General features: G+C 38.1%; 1 protein-coding gene across 1 annotated transcript in view; it reads right to left on the bottom strand.

Moving 5' to 3' along the window:
• The window catches only part of ssbp4.L (single stranded DNA binding protein 4 L homeolog), a 229,323-nt gene that overhangs the window by 151,439 nt on the left and 50,485 nt on the right, over positions 1-27,399 (bottom strand). The window contains exon 3 of the mRNA XM_041562361.1: positions 8,863-8,924. Coding sequence (XP_041418295.1) covers positions 8,863-8,924 — 62 coding nt within the window. The remainder of the gene's footprint in view (positions 1-8,862; positions 8,925-27,399) is intronic.

The raw sequence follows: 27,399 nt of genomic DNA, 5'->3' as shown, positions 1-27,399 counted from the left end.
CCCCCAGAATTCAAGCATAATTGTGCAAATCATTGCTACAACTACATGGCAGCAAAGTGCAGGGAAGGTAACATTCTTACATTTGTACTGTGAGATACACAATGTAAAGTGAATAACAGAATTGGTAGTGAGGAACCCTATGTAACAAGTTTAATCAAGAGATGGCCTTCTGGCACCAAAATTCTGGCTTAAAGGTAAGAACCAAACTATAATTAAAGAGCCAGAATAACACAAAAGCCCTATACTATTTAAATTAATTCAGTTTGAATAAAATGCGGCTTTGCCTTGGTTGGTCAACACATTTGCTAACCATAATCATCTGGTACACTGCTACACAGTATGTGATCTCAGCAAGTTCTCATCTTGAGAATAATCTTTGGCTACTCTACATTTATTTCCAGTAGAGCAAAGGAACCGAGATGCTCCACTTGGCCTTGTGCCATTTGAAATTGGATGGAAAAAGTCAATCTTTTCATGCTCCAAAAGAGATCGTTTGACAAGGAGATGACAATGATCAAAATATAATAATGTGATACCTCCATATGACATGTTCCAATAGAATAACATATAATCTATTTAAAAGTAATAGACATATGAGAAACCTCATCCAAAAGCAAAACAGTGATTGTTAATACTTTATCAAAATTTTGTTTAGTATGGTGGCAATCTGCTCGTTTTCTCTTAGGCCAAAGTTACACAAGACTTGGAATGCCTCAGTTTTCCTAAACGAAAATAAAACAAATTCCATGGCTCTTCCAATAAATGCTACTTAAGTACTTAAGTGAAAACGAACAACAGTTTGAAAATACCAAAGTATAATTGATACACAGCAACCTGTTAATATTGTAAGAATTTATTCTGGTACCACAAAGAAAGTCAAAATGTTTCACCCACTGCCTAATTCTGTGAGTTCAGTACATAATGGAAGCACATGAGACACACTCCCTATGCCCAGCTGCAAGTAGTACCAAACAGCCGTGCTATACTGTGTCACAAAAAATAAATGCTTCTGTAGTGCTGTTTCATATAAAAAAAATAATCATTTTGAAACTCATTTAGCAGCACAGTTCTGACAGTAATGCTGCTTATTCTATCTTAAATGGATTTGTTTTGCTCTTCAAAATGTCTGATAACCACTGTTTGAGGCATTGAACTCCTTGTATTCAGCATAGTTTAAACAATTAAAAGTTACATTTTCTTACAATTATGACATCCGTTTTCTGTTAAGATGCGTTCTGTTTTACTGTAACTCTTTCCACCCTGACCAAAGCATTGCTTGTGCTAGGCTGCTGTTCCATTAATATAACACTATTTCCTTAAGGGCTGTGTGGGTGTTGGTCCAAACTATTCCTATGTAAGCTCTCATAGTCTTTGTTTTAGTTACACGATGAAAGAGTACTATTTTCTTATTAGGCAAAGCTGCAGTGGAGTTTAGAATTCCAAGAAATTGAGATCAACATGCTCCAAGCAAGACCTGATGGATGCAGACTCTGTTCTCTCAGAGAAATGTATGTGCTAGCAAAACAACACAATGTGCTGCTAGTTTTGGAATTGAGACCTAAATTTGCAGATTGTGTACACCAATGGAAGACTTAACACTTTCTACTTACTTGGAGTCAAGGAGGTTGCAAGGTGAATTTGTATTCATGAGACATAATCAGGTGCATAAATCAAACGCTTTGTATAAAGGATAGAAAAAATTCCAAAACGTCTTAATGCTTTAAACCTCTATTGTACCATAAAGAACAGCTTTATAAAATACTAACCATTAAACAATAAAGACCTAGATCATTTTTACTCAGTCCTTGATCTAGTCTTAAAATGAAATAAAATCAAATTTAATATGCAATCCTTAACATATGTATGAACTTACTAAGGCATCTGGCAATGATGCACCCTTTTCCCAGTTAAATGAACAGTGAGCCTAGGTTGTACCAAATGTTTCATTGGAGCCTATCTCATGTTTATAAAGAAATAAAAACATAAAGAGATGTGATACACATTGTTTTTATCAATATTTTTTTTTGAAAATGTAGGGGCACATTTACCTAGGGTCGAATATCGAGGGTTAATTAACCCTCGATATTCGACCGTCGAAGTAAAATCCTTCGACATTGAAGTCGAAGGATTTACCTCTATTCCTACGATCGAACGATTCAAAGGATTTTAATCCATCGATCGAAGGATATTCCTTTGATCAGAAAATTGTTAGGAAGCCTATGGGGACCTTCCCCATATGCTAACATTGGCCTCAGTAGGTTTTAGGTGGCGAACTAGGGGGTCGAAGAATTTTTTAAAGAGACAGTACTTCGACTACCGAATGGTCGAATAGTCGAACGATTTTTAGTTCGAATCGTTCGATTCGAAGTCGAAGGTCGTAGTCGAAGGTCGAAGAAGCCCATTCGATGGTCGAAGTAGCCATATTCGACCATTCGAAATTCGAACTATTTTTCCTCTATTCCTTCACTCAAGCTAAGTAAATAGGCCCCGTAGTGTTTTAAAATAATTTCTATAAAAGTATATTTCATTCATACATGCCCAATTACACAGCAATATAAGGCCTTGTTAACACTAAAGTCTGTTGGAGAGATCGATAATTTCAACTAAAGATAATGGAACATATATAGCGTTTCACTTCAATAACCATCATGTAAACCTATAAAATTTTAAGTAATGTGCAGTTTGATGTGTTATTTCATTGCAACACCATGCATCACAAGCAGTGATGGGTGAATAAATTTGGCAGGCAAAAAACTGCGGCGAAAATCTGCCACGACAAAAAATAGTTGCACATTAAGATTGACGCACGCACAAAAATGACACATGTCAAAATTATTCGGACATCCATTGACTTTAATGCATTTGGACAAAATGGTCGCACATATAAAAATGTAGCGTCACAATTGTCTCGAAAAAAATCAAAATCCAATTGTTAGTAAATGGCCCCCTTAGAGTTAAATGTGTGTTAATTTTCCTTATACTAAACCCCATCTTGCAACTTTTAGCTTTACAACTCCCTTGAGCCGCCTCTGTGTAATAAAAACATTACAAAGAGGTGTGTCCTGGTAGTCCAGGGGTATGGCATACTGTCAATTGGGATGGCACTCTCCTTAGTACAGAGTGATAATAAAAATCTATGTAAGTATTCACTGCAGTCACTTTCAATGTTAGTATTATAACCCTTTAACCTAAACCCTTCAAAGAATATAATTCCTTTTGATTGACTTCAATAAATGTTGCCGTTAAAAGTCAACAAAACCCAGAAAAAAAACTCTGTGCTCTGTTCATATATAGGCTACCTTTATGGGTTTGAAAAAAAAAAACACATAATGACCTAGCTATCTTTTCCATGAATTGCTTCCTAACATACTGCAATATTCCTTTGTGAACCTGAAATCTGCGCAGGACTCATCTGCATTATCTGTTTCCCTACTTAGATTCTGAACTGCAGGATGCAATGCCAAAGCACTGCAGTCATCCATAAGAAACTGTAAAATGTTCAGTGCAACATAACTATGCTTGTCAAACAACTATAGCCTGGAATAATGTGTGCCCACCATATCAACTAGCAATCACCAAGAGCAATTACAATTTCTAATATAATGCTAATCTTGACATATTCCCTTCTACTGTCACAAAATCAATACTGCACCCCAGTTTTTAAGATTTCTTTCTATTGATACAACCATATTGTTTCTATTCCCTCAATTAGCACATTGGGGCATTTTTACTACTAATAGCTTTAAAGATCGTTTGTGCATATACTGCACGACACAAAATTATTAATCATTTGAATGTCATGTTTGACTTTGGTTTCATACATTTAAGTTGAATCTACCAACACTGGTTTGTATCTGATATTCTCCCAAGTCAGTATTCCAAATTCCTCCGCAAGGAAGTACATTCAGTGCCATAATTTTAGTGCAGATAATCCAAAGTAAATAATACCACTTGATTCTGAATAAAAATGAAGGAGAATTGGAAGTGCCTTACAAAACAGCATAAGTAAAACAATTTGTCATGAAAGTGCTTGCATGCTCTGCCAGGAATTAGAAAACCATTGCAGATCAGTAATTCCAGTTTCATAAGCCTGTGGACCTGCCACCTTGGGGTATGAATACCACCAAGAGTAAAATGCTTAAAACAGAAAGAACGATCAAAATAAAGATGAATGAGACTGAGAAAAACATCCAGGTGGTTGAACGCACTGAAATGCACCATAGGCAACCTTACAAGCTATTGCCCATGAGTACTAATCCTAGATCATCCCTCCTTTTAACAAATTCAGTCCAGTGCAATGAAGTGCATTCAGTCTCTTACACTAGTCCACCAGGATTTCAAGAAAATACACTAAATCCATCTTTACCCAGAATACAGCTTTAATTACAAGATAACACTCTGCAGCCATATCATAGGGTTTCCTTTGAATACTCCAGTATCCTCCCACCTTCCAAAAGATAAATTGGTCCTACTGTGTGTGTGAATGTGATAGGGCCCTTAGATTGTACAGTAAACTCCACTGGGTTTTTATGTTTTGGGCAATGATGTGAATGATGTATAACCACCGTGAAGCACTGTGGAATATGTCAATGCTATAAAAATATAGGATTATAATATTAATTTACAACAACTAAAAGACATCAAACGACATAAAAACATTTTCAAATGCAATCCCCCTGTCTGGAGGAGATACTGGTGGACACAAACCAGCAAACACAGGAAGGTTGAGGAGACAAACAGAAACCTGCTCTCCACTGACAAAATCATGTTACTCAGTGCAATCTCTTCTGTCCCATTTAAAGAGACGGTTCACATTCTAAATAGTTATTAGAAATAAAAAGGGTTATTTATGTCTGAAAGTGCAGTGAGAAAAGCAAGCACAATTACCAGGCTTTTTTATCCACACTGCATTTTTTTTTTACAGAATTTCAGCTACCACCTGGTCTGGAGGAAGGCAGGGAGTACTGAGCGCCTCTCAGCGCAACTATACAGAAGTGCATTTTGACACAAGTACTTTTGATGAAAATAGTTTTAGGTGCAACTCACTGTGGGGAAAATTGCAAGTTGCCAACTGCACTTGTGGATGTAAATGTGCCCTATTGTCTACTGTAGCACATTACCTTTACCATAACCATTAATAAGCAAGGATTATACCGTTGCTTATTACTGGTGGAATTAATGGTAATGTAGGGTCCAGTATTTATGAACTGTTAAGTTTATCAGATAGCCAAGATCATGTCCAGTGTTTACTGTATATAATCAATGCCTAGATTTGCCACTAAATAATTGTTAAAATATTCATAAAAATCAAAAATAAATATACAGTAGCACTCTTTGTCCTGATATGATTTTATGATTTTATATTTATTATGTGATTTGTCTTCCCCGTGTATACTTTTATATATTGTACTTTTATGCACTGTACAGTTGTGCAGCTTCATAACAGCTCTTTACAAATAAAGTTATACATACATACATATATATAATTATAGAATCCAATAAGATAACATGATTATAATGCATAGATCGTTTTGAATTCCCTTTGAGTTTATTCTAAGCAGCTCAATGTTACAAACATACTGTATGATACGATCAGAAAAGAGCAGTTATATTTGTAGGACCTTGGCCTGTAGAGCAATCGTCGGAATATAATAGCTGCTCGTTAGAACCTTATATTGTAGCAAGTGTATTTTCAAAGCTGCGACACGGATATGACCCAGAACCAATAGTGATAAATGTTGCATGTCACTGTTGCACAGTCTCTGAATCCCAATGCTGTAACCTTTGGTGTTGGTTGAAGGGCTCAAAAAATGCAATAGGAAATGATTTTAGTTCCTGGTATACAGATAGAGATGGATAAAAAAAGACACTAAATCCCAGCAGTGCACCAATAAATAATTTGAAATACATGTCTTTCTCATAATCGATGGGTCCCTTGTGCAGAAAAAGGGACCATAATTTACGAGAGTTTCTCCATTGTAGTCAAAATATAGACAGGTTGCAGCTTCTCTCCAAGGCAGTATGAATGGCTCCGCTCTCCCAGGAGTGAAATCATACACGAGAGTAGAATACAGATCTCACATTTTCAACTGAACCTGTATGCTGTCTATTGTGAATTCTAATTTGCTTCAAGAATAGAAACATTCAGCATCACATCGGAAGCCATATAAACTCTAAACATGTTTAAAATCTGGGATTTCAAAAACCTCTAAGATTATGTTCATAAGAGTTTATTTAATACATCAAACAGTCTAGTCTGTTACTGATGCCTTTGGCTTTTTGATTGCCTTCTGACTTCTTCCAACTGGAAATCCTTACTAAAAGGTATTTATGAGGAAGAAGGGAAAGCGGGGTAAGAGGAATCACTCTAAAGAGACTGCATCAAGAGACTTGAGACTGCATAGGGGACAGGGCTAACGTAGGAGAGGGAGGGGTTTGGAAGAACATAGGAGAGATTTATACATAATGGGGAGTGGGCAGGGCAGAAGAGGGGCAAAGGCATGTGTGCATGGTTATCTGTGTGCATGGGTATCTGCGGGCAGATTTCCAATATATGGGAACCTTTAGGCTCATTTTTGAATGGTGCTTCATTTTAAATTATTCTATAGTAGCACTTATGACCATTTCATTTACCTTTAAATGTACTTTTTATATGACTGAGACAGTGAGGCAATTTCCAATGGGTGCCAATATTTTTTATCTTTCGAATTATTGAGTGATCTATTTGCTAGGGTCCAATTTACCCAAGCAACCAGGCGGTGGTGTGAATGAAAGAACAGGAGAGAGTCTGAATAAAAAAGTAAGAATGTAATTTAACAATAACAATAAAATTACATTCTGGTGGATCAATAGGTTTATGGCTGTCGTGGTTAGGGTGGCCGGTAAAAATTTTGGTTGATCCCAATGTTATTAATATGGAAAAATGATAAATGTATAGGAAGGCCGGTATTTTTTTCCGGAAAAGGTTGCAACCCTAGTCGTGGTGGGTGACCTTGATTTGAAAGCTGGAAGAAGGCGGAAGAAGTCTGCAAATAATAAAGCTATAAAAATTAATAATAATAGAAAAGTACACATAGGACATTGTATAACATAGTAAAAGTGAACTGACCCTTTAATGAAATCTTTATCATATATATCTGAGGAATATACAGTTAGGCCCATAAATCATTGGACAGAGATAACTTTTTTCTAATTTTAGTTCAGTACATTACCACAATGAATTTTAAAGGAAACAACTTAATTTCAGGGGCTCAAAAGCAATTGGACAATTGACTCAAAGGCTATTTCATGGGCAGGTGTGGGCAGTTCCTTTGTTATGTCATTATCAATGAAGCAGATAAAAGCCCTGGAGTTGATTTGAGGGGGGGTGCTTGTATGTGGAAGACTTTGCTGTGAACAGACAACATGCGGTCAAAGGAGCTCTCCATGCAGGGAAAACAAGCCATCCTTAAGCTGCAAAAAGAGAAAAAAAAACATCCGAGAAATTGCTACAATATTAGGAGTGGCAAAATGTACAGTTTGGTACATCCTGAGAAAGAAGCACTGGTGAACTCAGCAACGCAAAAAAACCCGAACGCCCATGGAAGACAACGGTGGTGGATGATTGCAGAATCATTTCCATGGTGAAAAGAAATATCTTCACAATAGTCAAACAAGTGAACAACACTCTCCAGGAGGTAGGTGTATCGATATATTAATCTACCATAAAGAGAAGACTGCATGAAAGTAAATACAGAGGGTGCACTGCAAGGTGCAAGCCACTCATAAGCATCAAGAATAGAAAGGCTAGATTGGACTTTGCTAAAAAAAAAACATCTAAAAAAGCCAGCACAGTTCTATAAAAACATTCTTTGGACAGATAAAACCAAGATCAACCTCTACCAGAATGATGGCAGGAAAAAAGTATGGAGAAGACATGGAACAGGTCATGATCCAAAGCATACAACATCATCTATAAAAAAAAGGCGGAGGCAGTGTGATGGCTTGGGCGTTCATGGCTGCCAGTGCCGCTGGGACACTAGTGTTTATCCATGATGTGACACAGGACAGAAGCAGCCGAATGAATTCTGAGGTGTTCAGAGACATACTGTCTGACATACTACTGACAGCTAAATGCAGTCAAATTGATTGGGAGGCGTTTCATAATACAGATGGACAATGACCCAAAACATACAGCCAAAGCAAACCAGGAGTTTATTAAAGCAAAGAAGTGGAATATTCTTGAATGGCCAAGTCAGTGACCTGATCTGAACCCAATTGAGCATGCATTTCACTTGTTGAAGACTAAACTTCGGACAGAAAGGCCCACAAACAAGCAGCAACTGAAAGTCACTGCAGTAAAGGCCTGGCAGAGCATTAAAAAGGAGGAAACCCAGAATCTGAGGATGTCCATGAGTTCAAGACTTCAGGCTGTCATTGCCAGCAAAGGGTTTTCAACCAAGTATTAGAAATGAACATTTTATTTTTAGTTTTTCAATTTGTCCAATTGCTTTTGAGCCCCTGAAATGAAGTGATTTTGTTAAAAGAACGCTTTAGTTCCTCACATTTTTCTTTTTGTTTTCAACCCACTGAAAGCTGAAAGTCTGCAGTTCAACTGAATCTGAGTTGTTTTATTTAAAATTCATTGTGGTAATGTACAGAACCAAAATTAGAAAAAAGTTGTCTCTGTCCAAAGATTTGTGGGCCTAACTGTAGATTCCATTCGTTTCCTGATTCATCTTTCTGACCCACACTTTAGGTATAGTGAAGTGTGAAAAGAGTCATGTTCAGAGGGAAGGGTTCAGAGGGAATTTCCACAGCTTAATTCTACAATAAGATTTCAATGGCTTAATTCTAAAATACAATGAAAAATATAGTACTTACCACCACCAAGAGTGTAAAAACCCAGGAGGTTCTCCTAATGTGATATTTTTCTCCCATCGTATCTGTATAACAAAACCATAAAAAAGTGAAAAGATTGTACTACACAAACATGAAATCTGGTGATTTTTCTCAAAATTGTTTCTAATAGCTAGAGGCAAAGACACATATAATTCCAAGAAGAAAACATGAGTTGCAATCGTCATGTGTTCATTTTAAAGGGCAAACTTCTCCCTCTGACTAACTCTCCCCCTCCTGCAGCCTGTGTGATGCTAGCAAGGCAGCCAGGGGGTACACATTTACTGGGCACAATCAATCCTGAAGCTTTAAAGCAATATTTCTTACTACTCAGTAAGTCACAAGTCTAAATGTCCTACTTATACAGGGCCCCAGAGGGCCAAAAATAGGTTCCTTGATTGCAGCTAGTGTCACACAACTTTCCTACCATTATTAATTACTTCAGGAAAAATGCCTAGAATATGACAGTAGCCCAGTATGCAGCCTATGAAACATGCAACTGAGCTTCAAAACACGCACTGGAATCTACTTTAGCTACATATAACTTCCCAATGGCACTTGCAAGTCAGTGGAAAAATGAAACCAGCTCTGTATTCTGATTATTAATGAGTTGCGATGCACTAGTATTTGTGGTGCCATATAAAAATAATATACATTAATTACTAATCATCTTTGTATTGCAGACTGTTTTTTATCGTTTACATTACAATATTTAATCTTGCGAGTCGTTACCGAAACTCAGGTGACTGACAGCCCAGAGTATAGCAGATGGAGAGCTATTTTATGTATATTTGGAGGCACAATTCTCCATTGCTAATGTTCTGTGATGGCCTCGGACTGGTTCATAAGCCCTAAACATGTGGTGTAGCATTCCTTACATATTCAAACATTTCTCTTTGTTGAGATTTGTAAAATAGTAAATATGTTTTATAGATTGCAGCAAATGTGATCATTTATAGACTGTAACGACTCATCCTGGTGATCAAGTGGTGTGGTAGATACTCTGTGTGCACCGGTATCTAGGGCACGTGTGGTGCGCTTCTGCAGTATTTATAGGCGCGTTGACGCCAGCGCCCAATGGCACGAAATTCAAATGTATTTAAAGCCACATTTTGTATTTTTTCACTGCCCGTTATAGGTTTTCTCCTAGTGAGTTCCTGGTGCTTCTGTGCTGTTGAAGCTTCTGTTTCCTAACTTCTGATTACCTGTTGTGACCCCTGCCTGTTTTTTGATGATCCTGACTTCTGTATCCTGACACCTGCCTGGTTACGACTCTGCTGTATTCGTATCCCTTCTGATTGATCTCCTGGTTTGACCCTTGCCTGCCTGACTCTGCTGGTACTCTGCCTGTCCCGACCCGGGCTGACTACACTATCTGTCTATGCCTTGTACTGTGACCTTCTGCCCAAAAGACTTTGCCTACAGTCGTGCCCCTTAGCTCATTCAGAACCCTTCATTTGGCACCTCTCTTAATAAGACCCGGCGGCATCCGATTAGCCGAGTGCTCCTCCCGAGGTGAATGGCGGCTGTTAAAGGCGGAAGCAAGAGCCAAGAACAGGGTGATTAGCATTGGTTCTGAATTTAGGGTGCCGACCGTGACATAGACTCATTTTTAGTACAGTGGAGGAAGCCAATCTAATCTGAACTCATCACATCATACTTTTCTTGTATAATGCTCATCACTGACAAGAACTTGAGGCATTTCTTATTACTGTACAAAAAAGCATGGGTATACCTTAAGGTCTCTCAAAAAAATTTAATGTATGTACGTATTTGTAAAATAAATTATTGTGACAAGGTCTGGTCACCCCACGTGGTACCAGATTTGGCTGCCCTGGATCTTCCTTTCCTTGGGTCACCAGGAGATAGGCAGTTGGTGGTGATCCATTTTTCTGCATTAGTCAGGAACTATAGCTCAGTAGAGCAACATTTATAATAGCTGAGACAGGATCAAAGAGGTTACAAAATCATATGAAAATGCAGGGACACCTCTAACAAATGCAGTGTATACGGGCTGCACTTATTGCATTTAAATTATTATAATTTATTCAGTCAAGCTCTTATAGCTGGGTTTTCTAAATGTGTCCCTACATTTTCAAATGATCTGGTAACCTCTGTGTTGTGTATGTATACATTGTATATGGACTTGAGGATGTCTCCAGACCTCAGTCCAGACATGCACAAGAACAAATAAATGGACTTTATGGAATACATGTACTTCATACAACAGATGAGCAACGTTTTGTATGCAGACTAATATTCCAGAAATGTTGATCCCTCCTGTTTTTTTTAAAAAAAAATTGTATTTATTACTGTTGTCTTTAAGAATTTACAATCTAGTTCTCAAGGGCAACGTTACAGTAATTCACCTAAAGTCAAAAGAAGAATTCAAAGCCAGTTGTTACAATTTTTCTCTTGCAAATGGATCAAATTGCTACAGGATATGTGCTGATAAAACCCCAGATCTTTCTTTTAAACAACATGGCTTAACCATAAGGGTATAAATGCAAGCATCAACTGCATGTCCCACTGAGTCTGCCCTCTATGTACCTGCCCTAAAACCTCAGATTTAATCTACCATGTTGCCTTTCACTCCACTGCCAAGCTATACATTCCTGATGTACTGAGTGATATCTCTATTTTGTGAGCAGCCTCTTAGTTTCTTATATGTTCTTCTGAGATTATTAATGGAATTAGAAGGAAATCCTGTGGGCCAACAGACCATGAGAATCAGACAGTGCCTTGCACTACAGGCAAATACTGAGGTTTATGCAAGTATGAAAAGACACGTGCATTCACATTTAACAGTGATCATAAGTCAGACAGCTGAAGGCTTACAGTCATCGGTGTCAGCTTTACTGCATGTAATTTATGCTGGCAATAAACCTGGCAGCCGATATGTTGCTTAGTATTATTGGCAGGTTTTCAATCCTGTGCCAGGTTGTAACTATGGCCTTGGAATACTGGTACTTTGCAGCACAGTAAGCATATGAAAAAGGAAAAATGTGTCCTAGTATCTGTTATCGTACTGAAAACATGGTTCACACTAATTATTTGGCCTTGTTATGCAAAGAGGTAGGAAAGTTAAATATTATGTTGCACTAAGTGTTATAGTTACAGCATAGAATAGTAATGCCAAACCAAAGGCCCTTTAGCTAATGCTGGGTTGATTATTATTATTATAGTAGCTGTTGGTTAGAGTTTATGATCACTAAGCTATAGTGTATAGCCTTGGTACAGAAAATAACAATCAAGTATTATAAACTACATTGTGTTGCTCATCCATAAGGAAATTTTAGTAGTGCAGTAGTTTTTGACCAATTCAGAATTACCTTTAATATGAACAATCACACAAAATAAAAAAGAATAGCCCGTTAATATAGCCCGTTCCAGTTTTCCATTTCCTTCCAGAATATTTAAAAAAAGATGTCTACTGTAGTTATTACCCTACTACTATAACAGTAAAATGGTATGGTTGTATATCTTTCTTTAGTTTAGCCTCCTTACTCATACATAGAACAGCCTCACGAACTCTAAAAAATAACACTAACAATCTTCACCATAGAGTCTAACTTTGCTATGGTGAAAAGTGATACTGTTCAGCCAAGTCTACTAAGGAACACAAACCCATCACAAATTTCAATAACTAAGAACTTACTCCTTCCTTCTCCCCCAGATTCAATGTACTTGCATCAGCATTCATGTATGCTTTTTATATATGTTTAATCAACGCAAGAAAGAGACTCTAAGGAAAACCAGTTTTACATTACACATGATAAAGGTGTCCATGTCTTCACAGAATCTGTGGATTAAATTGAGGTATCTAATATTCAGTCAACGGTTTTTCGAATTCGACATCATTTTGCAGCCGGAACACTTTCTTGCGGTTCTATTATATGGATAATGGAGTCCTTATGGCAGCTAAAAGCAGGTAATAAGGAAAGTAATGCAGTTGTCCTACTGCTGCTGCTTTGCTCTACATCCTGCTGAGAGCACAAGTGTTTTGAACAGGTAATGTTAGCTTGGAATGGCAGAACTCTGCTGGGCTTCACACCTATTACTTCCCTCATACAAAGTGGGAATTAGACCCTTCTGCCACATACTGCATTTAAGTAGTACAGGTAGTGCTTGGCATCATAACACAGTGAACATATTATTGAGTTCTAATAATATCCTGTATTTTTATGGCAGTTTTAATTGCAGAAGGATTTACAACTTCCCTTTACAGCAGTCATCTCAGGAGGGAAGAACTTTCTATTGGTTTCACTGAGTGTTTCTCAAATAGGTTACTAAGAAGACTTAACATTAGGGGTCAGCTTGAGGATTGGGTTACAATTAAATGGTCTTCCAAGCCTAATTTCACTAAAGTAAAACTTATTAGTAGAGTTGGCAGTTATAAGAATAAGAAGCCCTGCAAATACTTTGCCTTTTGTGATAACTAGAAGCAGAAATAATTAAAGGAGGCAAATGGGAGCTCATTCCTAGACTTAAAGTATCACACAGCAGAGGTGGTTTGTATGGTGGCTGGAGAATTCAAGACAAGCTTACATTTATTCATAATGTAAAATAATGCCAATAAGAAATCAGCTATGATTTACAAGAGTAGTGTATGATAAAATGTGATATCTATGTTTTTAAACTGAAAACACAGCTTTAAAAAATGCTAGTATTCACTTTCCACTTTATGTAACCTATATATTAGTAGAAGTAATAAAGGTTCAGTTGAGAACAAATAGCTAAAGTTGCAACTATGTGAAATATAAAAAACATTGTCACTTTTTAAGCAAGGGGGCTAATTTACTTACAGATTCTAAGTTGCACCAATGAAGTTACTAGAAACAACCAATAAGTCATTTACTGCTATACTGTAGGTATCTGAACTGGTGCAATATAGCACCTTTGTTAGTATATCAGCCCAAAGGTGTCTTCCCAAAGCAATTTCAAATATAGTGCAATGGAATGATTAAGAGGGTGTAAAAAGGTTATAGGAATAACCTTCTTTTCATATTCTGCTAATAGTTACATACATAGTTTCATAGATAATTTGGAGCAATTTCAACTACTCCAAACGAACCCCAGGGCACATATATGCACATATTTATAAAGACCTATGTATACACACTCACATATAGAACTCAGGGATGCTACACCAATGAGGCAGTGCTGAGCAGGTTACCAGCAAAAAACAGCAAAGGTAAGAGGGCTGGGGGGGGCATTGCAGGAGCCATCAAAATGCCCCTGATAGAAATATATATACCAATATCTACACTAACTAACTGTAGATCTTGAGATCACATTAGCCTTGGATTATTCTTGTTCAAGAAGTCTCCTAAATCACTCTTAAATGTGTTAATATCTGCCAACACAACATTCCCAGGCAGGCATTCAACAAACTCACTACCTTCACTGTGAGGAACTACCTATGCTGCTTCAAATGAAAGTTCTATTCTATAACGTCCTCTAATGTATCTGTAAAGAGTAATCATGTCCCCTTGCTTGCACCTTTTCCCCAAAGCAAACAATTCCAACCTTGACAGTCCTTCCTTAAAGTTTAAACCCGTAATCTTCAACCAGTGGCTTGAGAGCAACATGTTGATCACCAAACCCTTGGATGTTGCTCCCACTGGCCTCAAAACAGGTGCTTATTTTTTAATTCCTGGTTTGGAGGCAGGTTTTGGTTGCATAAAAAATAGGTGTTCTGCCAAACAGAGCCTCTTGTACAATGCCAGTCCACATAGGGGCTACCAAATAGCCAATCACAGGCTTTACTTGGATTTTTTCATGCTTCTGTTGCTCTCCAATACTTTTTTACATTTGAATGTGGCTCACGGGTAAAAAAAGGTTGTGAATAAATGCACCACATTAGCAATTAGTCAATCTCTCAACACCATGCCACTCTTCAAGAAAAACTGTAAAATTTAGTAAAGAGGTTTAGCAATCACAGAGATGACCTTGTTTATTAGACTTGCATGAATACCATCCAGTCCTGGACTTTTGTTTACCTTTAAATGTTCTAGTCTCTTTTGATTTTCCTCCCGAGTAGCCCATGCCTCAATTGTTATATTATTATAATTGGGTCTATGGATATAATGGATATAGACTAACTCCACCCTGATCCCCACCCCACACCAAGATACAATATGAAGACATTTTTCTTCTGAAAATTACAGGCTGGGACATGAAATGGAAAGGCTAATACATGATGATAAATAAAAACTCTTCTTTGCAATGAACGGTAATAAATCAACATAGTTGATCTCATTAACATAGTTTTTCTTGCTATCAGCTCCCTGCAAAATGCTGTTGTTGTGTCTGTCACTATGGATGTTCACTTTTAACTGAGCAGTTAATATCAAAACAACTGTATAAAGCTTAAACCTTTCATGTACAATAACAAGTTGTTCATCAGTTTAGAATTTGACTGCTCTAAATATATCTATTTTCAAGGGAATGCTTTTTATAGCTGAAAATGGCTATAAAAATATACATTCCAGAGGTTCAGAAGGTTTTAATACCACCATTTGTCTCATAAAATTCTGCGATCGTCAGTGAGATGACCTTCATCATTCAACATGAGACCGTAGGCAGGAGGTTAGCTGTAGGTAAGACCAGCTCTTATAAGGAGGCTCTGATGTGCAACAGAATGGATGATTGTTTAGGACAATGTAGGATGATCAAAATGAGAGTGCTAATTTGCAGGTTATAGACTACTGGCTACTTTTCGCTTATAGGGTGAAAAAAAGGAGGGGGTTTGTATGTTTGGCAGGAGGTGGTGTTGGATGAGATGTCTACAAGGTGTCTACAAGGTCCAGCATCCTCAGCATAAATTCAGTAATTCAATATAATAAATCTATGGTTCACAGTTTCAAGTGAGATACTATATTTCTGTAGACTTAACTGAAACTACTTGAACAGACAGCAGTGGCAGAGGTTGTGACTAGGGTTGCCACCATTTCATAAATTTTCTACTGGCCAGTGCTGGGGGCATGAACAAAAGGGGCAGGCCATGACAAAAAAGGGGCGGTTGTGTCGTAAAACGGGACTGAGCCATGTCACAACGATGGCCAGAAGGAGAAGAACAGTTTAGTTTCTAGTGGATTGGGGGCGGGCAAAGGGATTTTGTAAGGGTATTACAAATTTACTGGCAACTTCATTGCCAGTAAATTTGTAATACCGCCCCCCGGCCTTCGCAGGTGTTTTACCGGCTAGGCTGGTAAAATACTGGCTGGGTGCCAACCCTAGTTGTTTGAACATTGCACATGGCAGGGAAAATTAAAGTAGTCCTTAAGCATTTTTTCACAAATTTCACATATACATGGCACTCTTTCATCCTTTTATCTTTTTTTATAAAAGGGCACCCGTTATCCTAAAATATTTTCCCCCACCAAAGGTGCAGGCAACAGTAGTTTTTTATTTTTAATTTGCCTCCCACCTGGGCTAGGACACCTGCACCTGGAGGGAGCTCCCGGTTCGAGCAGCCATGTTGGGGCATGCGCATGCGCAGAATGAGCGAATGCCACAACTTGCTCATTATGTGCATGAACTTGATGTCAGCCGCTCATTATGCACAAGCACACTGCACAACATGGCTCCCTCCCGGTATGAGTGTCCTAGAGCTGGTGGGGGGCAAATTTAAAAAAAAACAACTACTGTTACCCCCAAACGAAGTGCCTGCACATTTGATGGGGGGATATATTTTAGCTCACAGAAAGGATTCCTGTGTCCCTAGCCTCTCCAGTCAAATAGCGTGGTGTCCGGAAAAGAGGTCGGCACCTCTCCAATATACATAGAGATGAAAAATTCTGGTGAATTTTTTCATTTCTAGGGATATATTTTAGGGCAACAGCTGCCATTTAAGTAGATTCCATGAGGTATAGAGTGCATTTTGTTTGATGTGTGTTGTGTTGTTGTCATAGTGTTATTTAAAAAGACAATCCAATTTGACATTACACTGGTTTCTTTTACCAGCCATGAGTAATATCTAGTTTGTTGTTTGTGAACGCTCTATCATTGGCAATTTGTGTACTGTTGAAATTGTACAAAACAAAGTTTGTATAATTTTTGATTAATGTATGTTGACCAGAAGAATCCAACCAATATTTATGGATATCAGACTCACTGTGTACATTAAATGGGGGAGGGGGGGGCAATTATCACAACATATAACACTATAAAAGTTAAATGATATACTGTACATCTAGGTATATATATATATATATATATACACATTTATATACCCCCTCGTCCCATAGCCTTCTCCTATGCTCTCCTACACCCCTTCCTTTGTTTCCGCTTTGTCCCTTCCCCAACACCTGGTCCTTGTTGTAATGGTCTCCCTAGCCGAATGTCCCACGCTCTGTATATATGTACAAATACATACTGTTTATTGCATGGTAACTCCCCAGCCAAGGATGTCATGATTTTTCATTTACTTTATTTTTTAATAACAATGTTAAAATTTTGGTTGCTGTGAGACTCTATGTTAACAACACCACAGTTACCATTTGATTGAACTATACATATAGCTATGGACATATTTTAGCCATCTATTGGCCATACTTGAAGTTTACACATCTCTCCTCCCTTGGGTCCAGGTACGCCCATGTCTGACTATAACGGGTAATACAGGAGGGACCACAGGCTCAGCCCCCCCTCCTGATGTCTGATGTCCCAACAGTGGAACATACTGTAAGGCCAACAGGTACTGACATTTTCAATTTCTACAGTTCTACCAATGGGGACCTTCATGTTACCGCCTCTGGAACTAAGCGCTGTTCTGCAACAGACTGTTTTATGCGCACAAGCACTAAGCTTTATTGGTTGTTCTTCAACTAGTTTTGATACTTTTGACTTACCCTGCTGATTTCCAAGCAAGAATGGGTTTAAAGGGCATGTAAAGTCTAAAATAGAATAAAGCTAGAAATGCTGTATTTTGTATACTAAATATAAACATGAACTTACTGCACCACAAGCCTAATCAAATAAATAATTTATGCTTTCAAAGTTGGCTACAGGGGGTCACCATCTTATAACTTTGTTAAACATCTTTGCAAGACTAAGACTAAGACTAAGTGCACATGCTCAGTGTGGTCTGGGCTGCTTAGGGATTGTCATAAACAAAGCTGCATGAGTTCTGCATGGCTGGTAAGTAAGGCTGCTACCCCTGCTGTTCATAAGTATGATTGTTTCCCTGCTCAGCAGTTAGGGACCATCTGACAATTCCTATCCACAGCAGTAAATGAAGGGAGAATTTCACTGCATACAGTCAGTTTCTTATAAAAATGGTACACATTTTTTAATTAAAGTATATTGGAGATAGGTTTCTTTTTCATTAAAGAAAGTAAAAATGGGATTTTATTTTTTTCACTTTACATGCCCTTTAATACTTGTTGATCCCACTAAACTCTTTCTATGAGTAACTTAACAATACTATTTATCATTTTGTGTTATTCAACAACGTTTTTGCTACATTGTGTACAAAGATCCAATATTAATGTATTAATGTTATTTAGTCACTACTTTTTTAGTAAGCTGCTACTACCTTTTATATAACGTGAATTACTTTTGCGCATTTCCTCCCCCTACTATGACATCACAACACCTCCTCGTTCTTGATTTTTATTTGTGTACCCCCTACTATGATGTCACTACACCTCCTTTTCCCACCCCAGGGGCTGTTAAATGGTTGTGGATTGTTTGTATCAAGCACTTTGATAAAGGCTAAGAGTGCTAGCCAAAATGTTAGCTTTTTGCTCCAATAAACACCAGAATCTTTGCATTAAGCCCTGTGAGTGTGATCCGCTGTCTAAATATATATATACAGTTAGGTCCATAAATATTTGGACAGACAACTTTTTTTTCTAATTTTGGTTCCGTACATTACCACAATAAATTTTAAATGAAACAAATCAGATGCAGTTGAACTGCAGACTTTCAGCTTTAATTCAATGTGTTGAACAAAAAGATTGCATAAAAATGTGAGGAGCTAAAGCCTTTTTTTTATCACAAATGCAGAACCAAAATTAGGAAAAAAAGTTGTCTGTCCAAATATTTATGGACCTAACTGTATGTATGTATATATATATATATATATATATATATATATATATATATATATATATATATATATATATATAGAAAAATACACATAAATTGTGATAACACAGCTTCATAGCACCAGACCGTGCCTTCAGGTTTAAAGCAAAAAAGATAAAGAAAAAGTAATATCTATTACAGGGAAATAAAGTTGTAAGTGGCATTTAAATGCTTGGGACAAATAAACTGACATTTCCACAAGTTAATATATTCTGTATCTCTGTGCATACAACAAGTGGGAATAATCTTTTAAGATAAAATGTTAGATCAGATTAGATGTCAAATAATCTAAGGTCAAAGACACCAAACATAAATTTACGCATTAAGATCCTTTCCCAAAAATTATAAATATTTTGCTGGTACAAAGGTGACTGTGTATAGCATTTATGAGACATAAAAGAAGGGGATCTTTAAGATTAAAAAAAATTGTAGAAAGATTATCAAAAACACAACAAACGAAAAAACCTACAGTAGCAATAAAAATAAATATTTTTTTTTATACCAAGAGGGAGATCTGATCTGAGCATTCCAGAGAACTCACCCTTGGATCAGTTATGGCCAAAGCCTCTGTGTTTAAGTCAAATTCATAGCCAATATAATCAAATTATATGTATTACTAGTGATGAGCGAGTTTCACCTTTTTGATTCACCAAAAAATTTGCGAATTTCCCGTGAAATTCGCAAAACGCTAATTTTGATGCCGTCGTCAAAATATTTTTGACACTGGCAACAATTCCGACGCCGGTGACAATTCCAATGCTGGTGACAATTCTGACGCCCATTAAAGTCAATGGGCGCCAAGAATTGTCGCCGGCGTCAGATTTTTCTCCGGCGTCAAATATATTTTGACGTACGCAAATTTTCGCAAGCAAATTTTTGTGGCAATTTCACAAATTTATTCGCCTGCGGTGAATGGTACTAAATTACATACTATTTCGGTCACATTGCTGATATTTTTTAACATCTCAATGTACAGTAAGTTTAAAAGTTACCCAGTCCCATTCCACATCTACTTTTAGACTATTTCAAATTAGCAGCCCTGAGACCATGTGGAAAACTGAAACCCATTGGCAGTCAAATCAATAATATTAAAACTTACAAACAGATCTATAAGCTTGAGTAAGAGTAAGAATGCTATGTTTACAAGGCCTTGTCAAAGCTTTGTAAATGCTGACCCAGCCCAGGTAACTGGCAGAATGAAAGCAATAAACAGTAACACATGCACAAAACAATGACTACATCCACTGTGGAACTGGCAAGGTGTTGTGTTGCGCATCCCACAGATAATGATCAAAAACAGTTGTGATTAGCTCTTCAAAGCTACCCAGACAATGTAAAACGTGTATCTACACAAAAACACTTTGTCCCCTCAACTGAGAGTCAGCTTAGCTGGACAAACCTAGACATATAGGGGGTTATTTATTAAATGTAGCATTTGTGAGGTTTATGAGATTTTTTACACCTTGAATAAACGCACAACTTGAATATTCTCTTATTTATGAAAAAACTCAAATGTAAACTCAAACAGTTCATTCGGGGGGGTATAACACTCAAATTTATCTAGTTTTTGGTAATAAAAACTTGAATCAGTTAAATTTATCGAGTTATTGAGCGCAAAGCACCAGAAAAAAACTTGAACATCATGAAGGCTAAAAACGTCTTCAAATGGTTCAATGGACCTCTGCCATTGACTCCTACATGACCTCGACAGGTTTTAGCTAGAGTATTTTCGGATTCAAGCTATTTCCTTATTCGGTGCAAAATAAATCTCAAAAAATTCTAGTTTTTTTTTCTAGTTTTTTTTACCCCAAAATTAGAGTTTTTACTGGAAACTACCCTTGAAATCGCCAATTTTTCTGGGAAAAACACAACTCGACCTTTAGTAAATAACCCCCATAAAGTTACTCAAGCAGCTCAATTTCAACCAAACTGGTACAACATGCATTTGGGAGATGAAAGCATCTGTTTATATAAGCAATAACCAGCATTTAAAGAATTAAATTGCAACCTATTCTATTCTGGCATTTGGGCATATGCAAAAATGCTGAAAGTTTTATCTAACACAAGTGTTATTTAAGTGACCAAGAATCTTTTGGCTCAGCTGTTTGGTTAAACAGGCCTATCTATTTAGGGACCAACTTAAATATTCAACATGAGTGCAATGAATAAGCCTTTTGCTGAACGTACCTTTGCCTATTGTTTTAATCAGAAAATCACCTGAGGCTTTTGTTATTTATTTAAATGGGACAAACAGGGACATTGAAGCTACTATTATAATAAAGCTACCAGCAGAAGTCCATTATACAGGGGAATTAACTTTGCACTGGTAATCTACCTCACAAGTGGCAAGCATGGAGTAGTTTTTATCTCCATATTTGTTTTGTTTAGCTCAATAAACAAAAAACATAATTTCTTTTGTGATTAAAACAATAGACAAGAAGTATGCTCAGCACAAGCCCTATTCGTTACACTCATGTCGAACATGGGGATATACTACCCCTTTAATAGTTTCCTCAGTCTAATGCTGTTGAGAATTTGTATTAACAGAACCAAAAAGAGCATTCAAGGTTATTTGTTACACAAATGTGTGTGTAAAACTAAGAAAACCTAGATCTGCAACACAGAATTGGTCTCCATTGAAACAAAATAATTAGACAGTAATCCAAGGATGGAAGTTGCAACAACCAAAATGTGTTCTATGATAAGATTAGTTTTCAAATAACTTAAAATAGTTTTAAAGTTTGATTAGAATTATTTGTTTTCATGATGTATTTGTGTTTAGTTCCCCTTTAACACAGTTCCCACATGAATAAGACAGTGAATTAATCACACTCATCTTGTTTCCAAATCTAGCCATATACACTTTCTGCAAGAAATCCAAACCACTATAAATCCAACCAATAATTTATTTATTGCTGTCTTGGAACATCCTTGCCATGAATAGTAAATTATACAAGCATGGCATGAAATAGTTGTGTGTTGTTGATCAAGCCACATATTACATTTTAGGATACAGAATTTACAAAGTATAAACTATGTCTATTTTCACCCAAGGTGAGATCTAAATATTTATGTAAATATTAGGATATGCATTATTTTCCCTTTTCTTTTCCTCTCCTTAAATTTTATGATGGTTGCCTCTGCTTGCAGTCTGGCCTAAGTTGCCATTGCCCTTTTGCCGACTGGCACCAAGCTTCTTTATTCCTTTGCCATTCTACTAGGTTAGGGTAATGGTACATGAGGAGATTTAACACTTGTGAGAAATCTGCACTACTCTTGGGCAACGAGTAGGGATGTAGCGAACGGCGGAAAAAATGTTCGCGAACATATTTGCGAACTTGCGTCAAAAATGCGAACGGTTCGAACATATTCGCGAACTTGCGTCAAAAATGCCATAGACTTCAATGGGAAGGCGAATTTTAAAAGCTAGAAAAGACATTTCTGGCCAGAAAAATGATTTTAAAGTTGTTTAAAGGGTGCAACGACCTGGACAGTGGCATGCCAGAGGGGGATCAAGGGCAGAAATGTATCTGAAAAATACATTGTTGACACAGCGCTGCGTTTTGTGCTGTAAAGGGCAGAAATCACACTACGTCACTCAGGTGATGTTTCTGGACACGGAATGTGAAAAAGCTCACACAGCTAGGTGGCACTTGGTCAAAGACTGGGCAAACAATGCCTGCAAGGGCAACGTATACAGTAGTGGGTACGGAATATATTATTGCTGCTTGGAAAACGTCACTCAGGTGGTGTTTCTGGAGACGGTATTATTATTGATATTTAGACAGAATGTGAAAAAGCTCACACAGCTAGGTGGCAGTTGTTTGAAGAACACACTGGGCAAACAATGCCTGCAAGGTCAACGTATACACTACAGCAGTGGATACGGAATATATTATTGCTGCTTGGAAAACGTCACTCAGGTGGTGTTTCTGGAGACAGTATTATTATTGATATTTAGACAGAATGTGAAAAAGCTCACACAGCTAGGCGGCAGTTGTTTGAAGAACACACTGGGCAAACAATGCCTGCAAGGTCAACGTATACACTACAGCAGTGGATACGGAATATATTATTGCTGCTTGGAAAACATCACTCAGGTGGTGTTTCTGGAGACGGTATTATTATAGATATTTAGACAGAATGTGAAAAAGCTCACACAGCTAGGCGGCAGTTGTTTGAAGAACACACTGGGCAAACAATGCCTGCAAGGTCAACGTATACACTACAGCAGTGGATACGGAATATATTATTGCTGCTTGAAAAACGTCACTCAGGTGGTGTTTCTGGAGACGGTATTATTATTGATATTTAGACAGAATGTGAAAAAGCTCACACAGCTAGGCGGCAGTTGTTTGAAGAACACACTGGGCAAACAATGCCTGCAAGGTCAACGTATACACTACAGCAGTGGATACGGAATATATTATTGCTGCTTGAAAAACGTCACTCAGGTGGTGTTTCTGGAGACGGTATTATTATTGATATTTAGACAGAATGTGAAAAAGCTCACACAGCTAGGCGGCAGTTGTTTGAAGAACACACTGGGCAAACAATGCCTGCAAGGTCAACGTATACACTACAGCAGTGGATACGGAATATATTATTGCTGCTTGAAAAACGTCACTCAGGTGGTGTTTCTGGAGACGGTATTATTATTGATATTTAGACAGAATGTGAAAAAGCTCACACAGCTAGGCGGCAGTTGTTTGAAGAACACACTGGGCAAACAATGCCTGCAAGGTCAACGTATACACTACAGCAGTGGATACGGAATATATTATTGCTGCTTGGAAAACGTCACTCAGGTGGTGTTTCTGGAGACGGTATTATTATTGATATTTAGACAGAATGTGAAAAAGCTCACACAGCTAGGCGGCAGTTGTTTGAAGAACACACTGGGCAAACAATGTCTGCAAGGTCAACGTATACACTACAGCAGTGGATACGGAATATATTATTGCTGCTTGGAAAACGTCACTCAGGTGGTGTTTCTGGAGACGGTATTATTATAGATATTTAGACAGAATGTGAAAAAGCTCACACAGCTAGGCGGCAGTTGTTTGAAGAACACACTGGGCAAACAATGCCTGCAAGGTCAACGTATACACTACAGCAGTGGATACGGAATATATTATTGCTGCTTGAAAAACGTCACTCAGGTGGTGTTTCTGGAGACGGTATTATTATTGATATTTAGACAGAATGTGAAAAAGCTCACACAGCTAGGCGGCAGTTGTTTGAAGAACACACTGGGCAAACAATGCCTGCAAGGTCAACGTATACACTACAGCAGTGGATACGGAATATATTATTGCTGCTTGAAAAACGTCACTCAGGTGGTGTTTCTGGAGACGGTATTATTATTGATATTTAGACAGAATGTGAAAAAGCTCACACAGCTAGGCGGCAGTTGTTTGAAGAACACACTGGGCAAACAATGCCTGCAAGGTCAACGTATACACTACAGCAGTGGATACGGAATATATTATTGCTGCTTGGAAAACGTCACTCAGGTGGTGTTTCTGGAGACGGTATTATTATAGATATTTAGACAGAATGTGAAAAAGCTCACACAGCTAGGCGGCAGTTGTTTGAAGAACACACTGGGCAAACAATGCCTGCAAGGTCAACGTATACACTACAGCAGTGGATACGGAATATATTATTGCTGCTTGGAAAACGTCACTCAGGTGGTGTTTCTGGAGACGGTATTATTATAGATATTTAGACAGAATGTGAAAAAGCTCACACAGCTAGGCGGCAGTTGTTTGAAGAACACACTGGGCAAACAATGCCTGCAAGGTCAACGTATACACTACAGCAGTGGATATGGAATATATTATTGCTGCTTGAAAAACGTCACTCAGGTGGTGTTTCTGGAGACGGTATTATTATTGATATTTAGACAGAATGTGAAAAAGCTCACACAGCTAGGCGGCAGTTGTTTGAAGAACACACTGGGCAAACAATGCCTGCAAGGTCAACGTATACACTACAGCAGTGGATACGGAATATATTATTGCTGCTTGAAAAACGTCACTCAGGTGGTGTTTCTGGAGACGGTATTATTATTGATATTTAGACAGAATGTGAAAAAGCTCACACAGCTAGGCGGCAGTTGTTTGAAGAACACACTGGGCAAACAATGCCTGCAAGGTCAACGTATAAACTACAGCAGTGGATACGGAATATATTATTGCTGCTTGAAAAACGTCACTCAGGTGGTGTTTCTGGAGACGGTATTATTATTGATATTTAGACAGAATGTGAAAAAGCTCACACAGCTAGGCGGCAGTTGTTTGAAGAACACACTGGGCAAACAATGCCTGCAAGGTCAACGTATACACTACAGCAGTGGATACGGAATATATTATTGCTGCTTGGAAAACGTCACTCAGGTGGTGTTTCTGGAGACGGTATTATTATTGATATTTAGACAGAATGTGAAAAAGCTCACACAGCTAGGCGGCAGTTGTTTGAAGAACACACTGGGCAAACAATGCCTGCAAGGTCAACGTATACACTACAGCAGTGGATACGGAATATATTATTGCTGCTTGAAAAACGTCACTCAGGTGGTGTTTCTGGAGACGGTATTATTATTGATATTTAGACAGAATGTGAAAAAGCTCACACAGCTAGGCGGCAGTTGTTTGAAGAACACACTGGGCAAACAATGCCTGCAAGGTCAACGTATACACTACAGCAGTGGATACGGAATATATTATTGCTGCTTGGAAAACGTCACTCAGGTGGTGTTTCTGGAGACGGTATTATTATTGATATTTAGACAGAATGTGAAAAAGCTCACACAGCTAGGCGGCAGTTGTTTGAAGAACACACTGGGCAAACAATGCCTGCAAGGTCAACGTATACACTACAGCAGTGGATACGGAATATATTATTGCTGCTTGGAAAACGTCACTCAGGTGGTGTTTCTGGAGACGGTATTATTATTGATATTTAGACAGAATGTGAAAAGCTCACACAGCTAGGTGGCAGTTGTTTGAAGAACACACTGGGCAAACAATGCCTGCAAGTGCACTACTATTGGTGCACTACTATGAAGAACAGCAAACAGCACTGGACACGTTAAAGAACAGTAAGATAAGTAAAATAAAAAAATATATATATATGTATATTAAAAAAAAAAATTACTCTGGTTGGTGCTGAACTACTAGGAGCAGCACACCAGTCCCACTCCCCAACACAGCTAGACTAATAGCACTGGGCTCTTATAGTAGCAAAGTAAAAAAACAAAAAAGAAAATAAAAGCAGTCCTTACAAGGACTATTGGGTTATTACAGCAGTCAGCAGATGAGATCAGAAGCAGTGCCCACAGCAGCTACATACAGAGCACTGCAGTAGAAGGTAGATTACTAGTCAGCAAAGCTAACTAACCTAAACTCACTGTCCCTCAAATCCCTGCAGAGTTCTGTCCCTACAATACAGAGCAGTATCAAGTAGATTACTAGCCAGCAAAGTTACTATCAACTGTCCCTCAAATCACTAAACAGCTCTCTCCCTACACTAGCTCTTCCAAGCACACACAGGCAGAATGAAAAAACGCTGCAGGGCTTCAGTTTATATATGGAAGGGGAGTGGTCCAGGGGGTGTGGGGGTGGTCCAGGAGGGAGAGCTTCCTGATTGGCTGCCATGTATCTGCTGCTCTGGGGTGAGAGGGCAAAAATAAGCGCCAGCTAAGGCGAACCCAAATTGGCGAACGTCGCGCGAGGTTCGCGAACATTCGGCGGACGCGAACGGTCGATGTTCGCGCGAATTAGTTCGCGGGCGAACAGTCCGCGACATCCCTAGCAACGAGTCTCCTGAAAATACCTTGGTATTAGATGCTAGAAAATGGAGGGGAAGGCTGTTTTACCACTGGCACCAATGCTCAGGTATTTTCAGGAAATTAGTCATTCACGGGCAGCACAGATGTCCCCATGGGCCATCACCCTTATTATTAGAAGCATGACCAGCAAGCAATGGGGACATGACCCCTCACTGTAATAAGCACTGCAAAAAGAAGTTCTACCTTGAAGTAATTTTCTCACTGTCCCAATAAGCAGTGTATCTTGGCTTTTCTTGTTTTGTTCTTTGATAGTCATTCTATGGGTTGGATTGTGTACTGGATTTTGACTAATAAAATGCATATGAAAATAAGTAAATTATTTTCATTATTCGTATCTTTACTTTCAATGACATCAATCAAAATGTTCCACAATAAACACACTGACAAACCCTAAAATAAATTCAAATTCCATCTTAATCTAGTTCAGTTTCCTGCTTTATTTGCTTGGCTTGCATACCATTAAAATGAATCCACACACTCAGAGTGGATCCTGCAAATCCCAAATTAGTTGAAGTGCAATTTAAGCGATTCATTCCTCAATTAAAATGAGTGAACGGCCACTTAGTATCAAT

Source organism: Xenopus laevis, chromosome 1L (assembly GCF_017654675.1).
Source record: "Xenopus laevis strain J_2021 chromosome 1L, Xenopus_laevis_v10.1, whole genome shotgun sequence".
Classification (NCBI taxonomy): domain Eukaryota; kingdom Metazoa; phylum Chordata; class Amphibia; order Anura; family Pipidae; genus Xenopus; species Xenopus laevis.
This window is presented reverse-complemented; position numbering and strand designations above follow the sequence as displayed.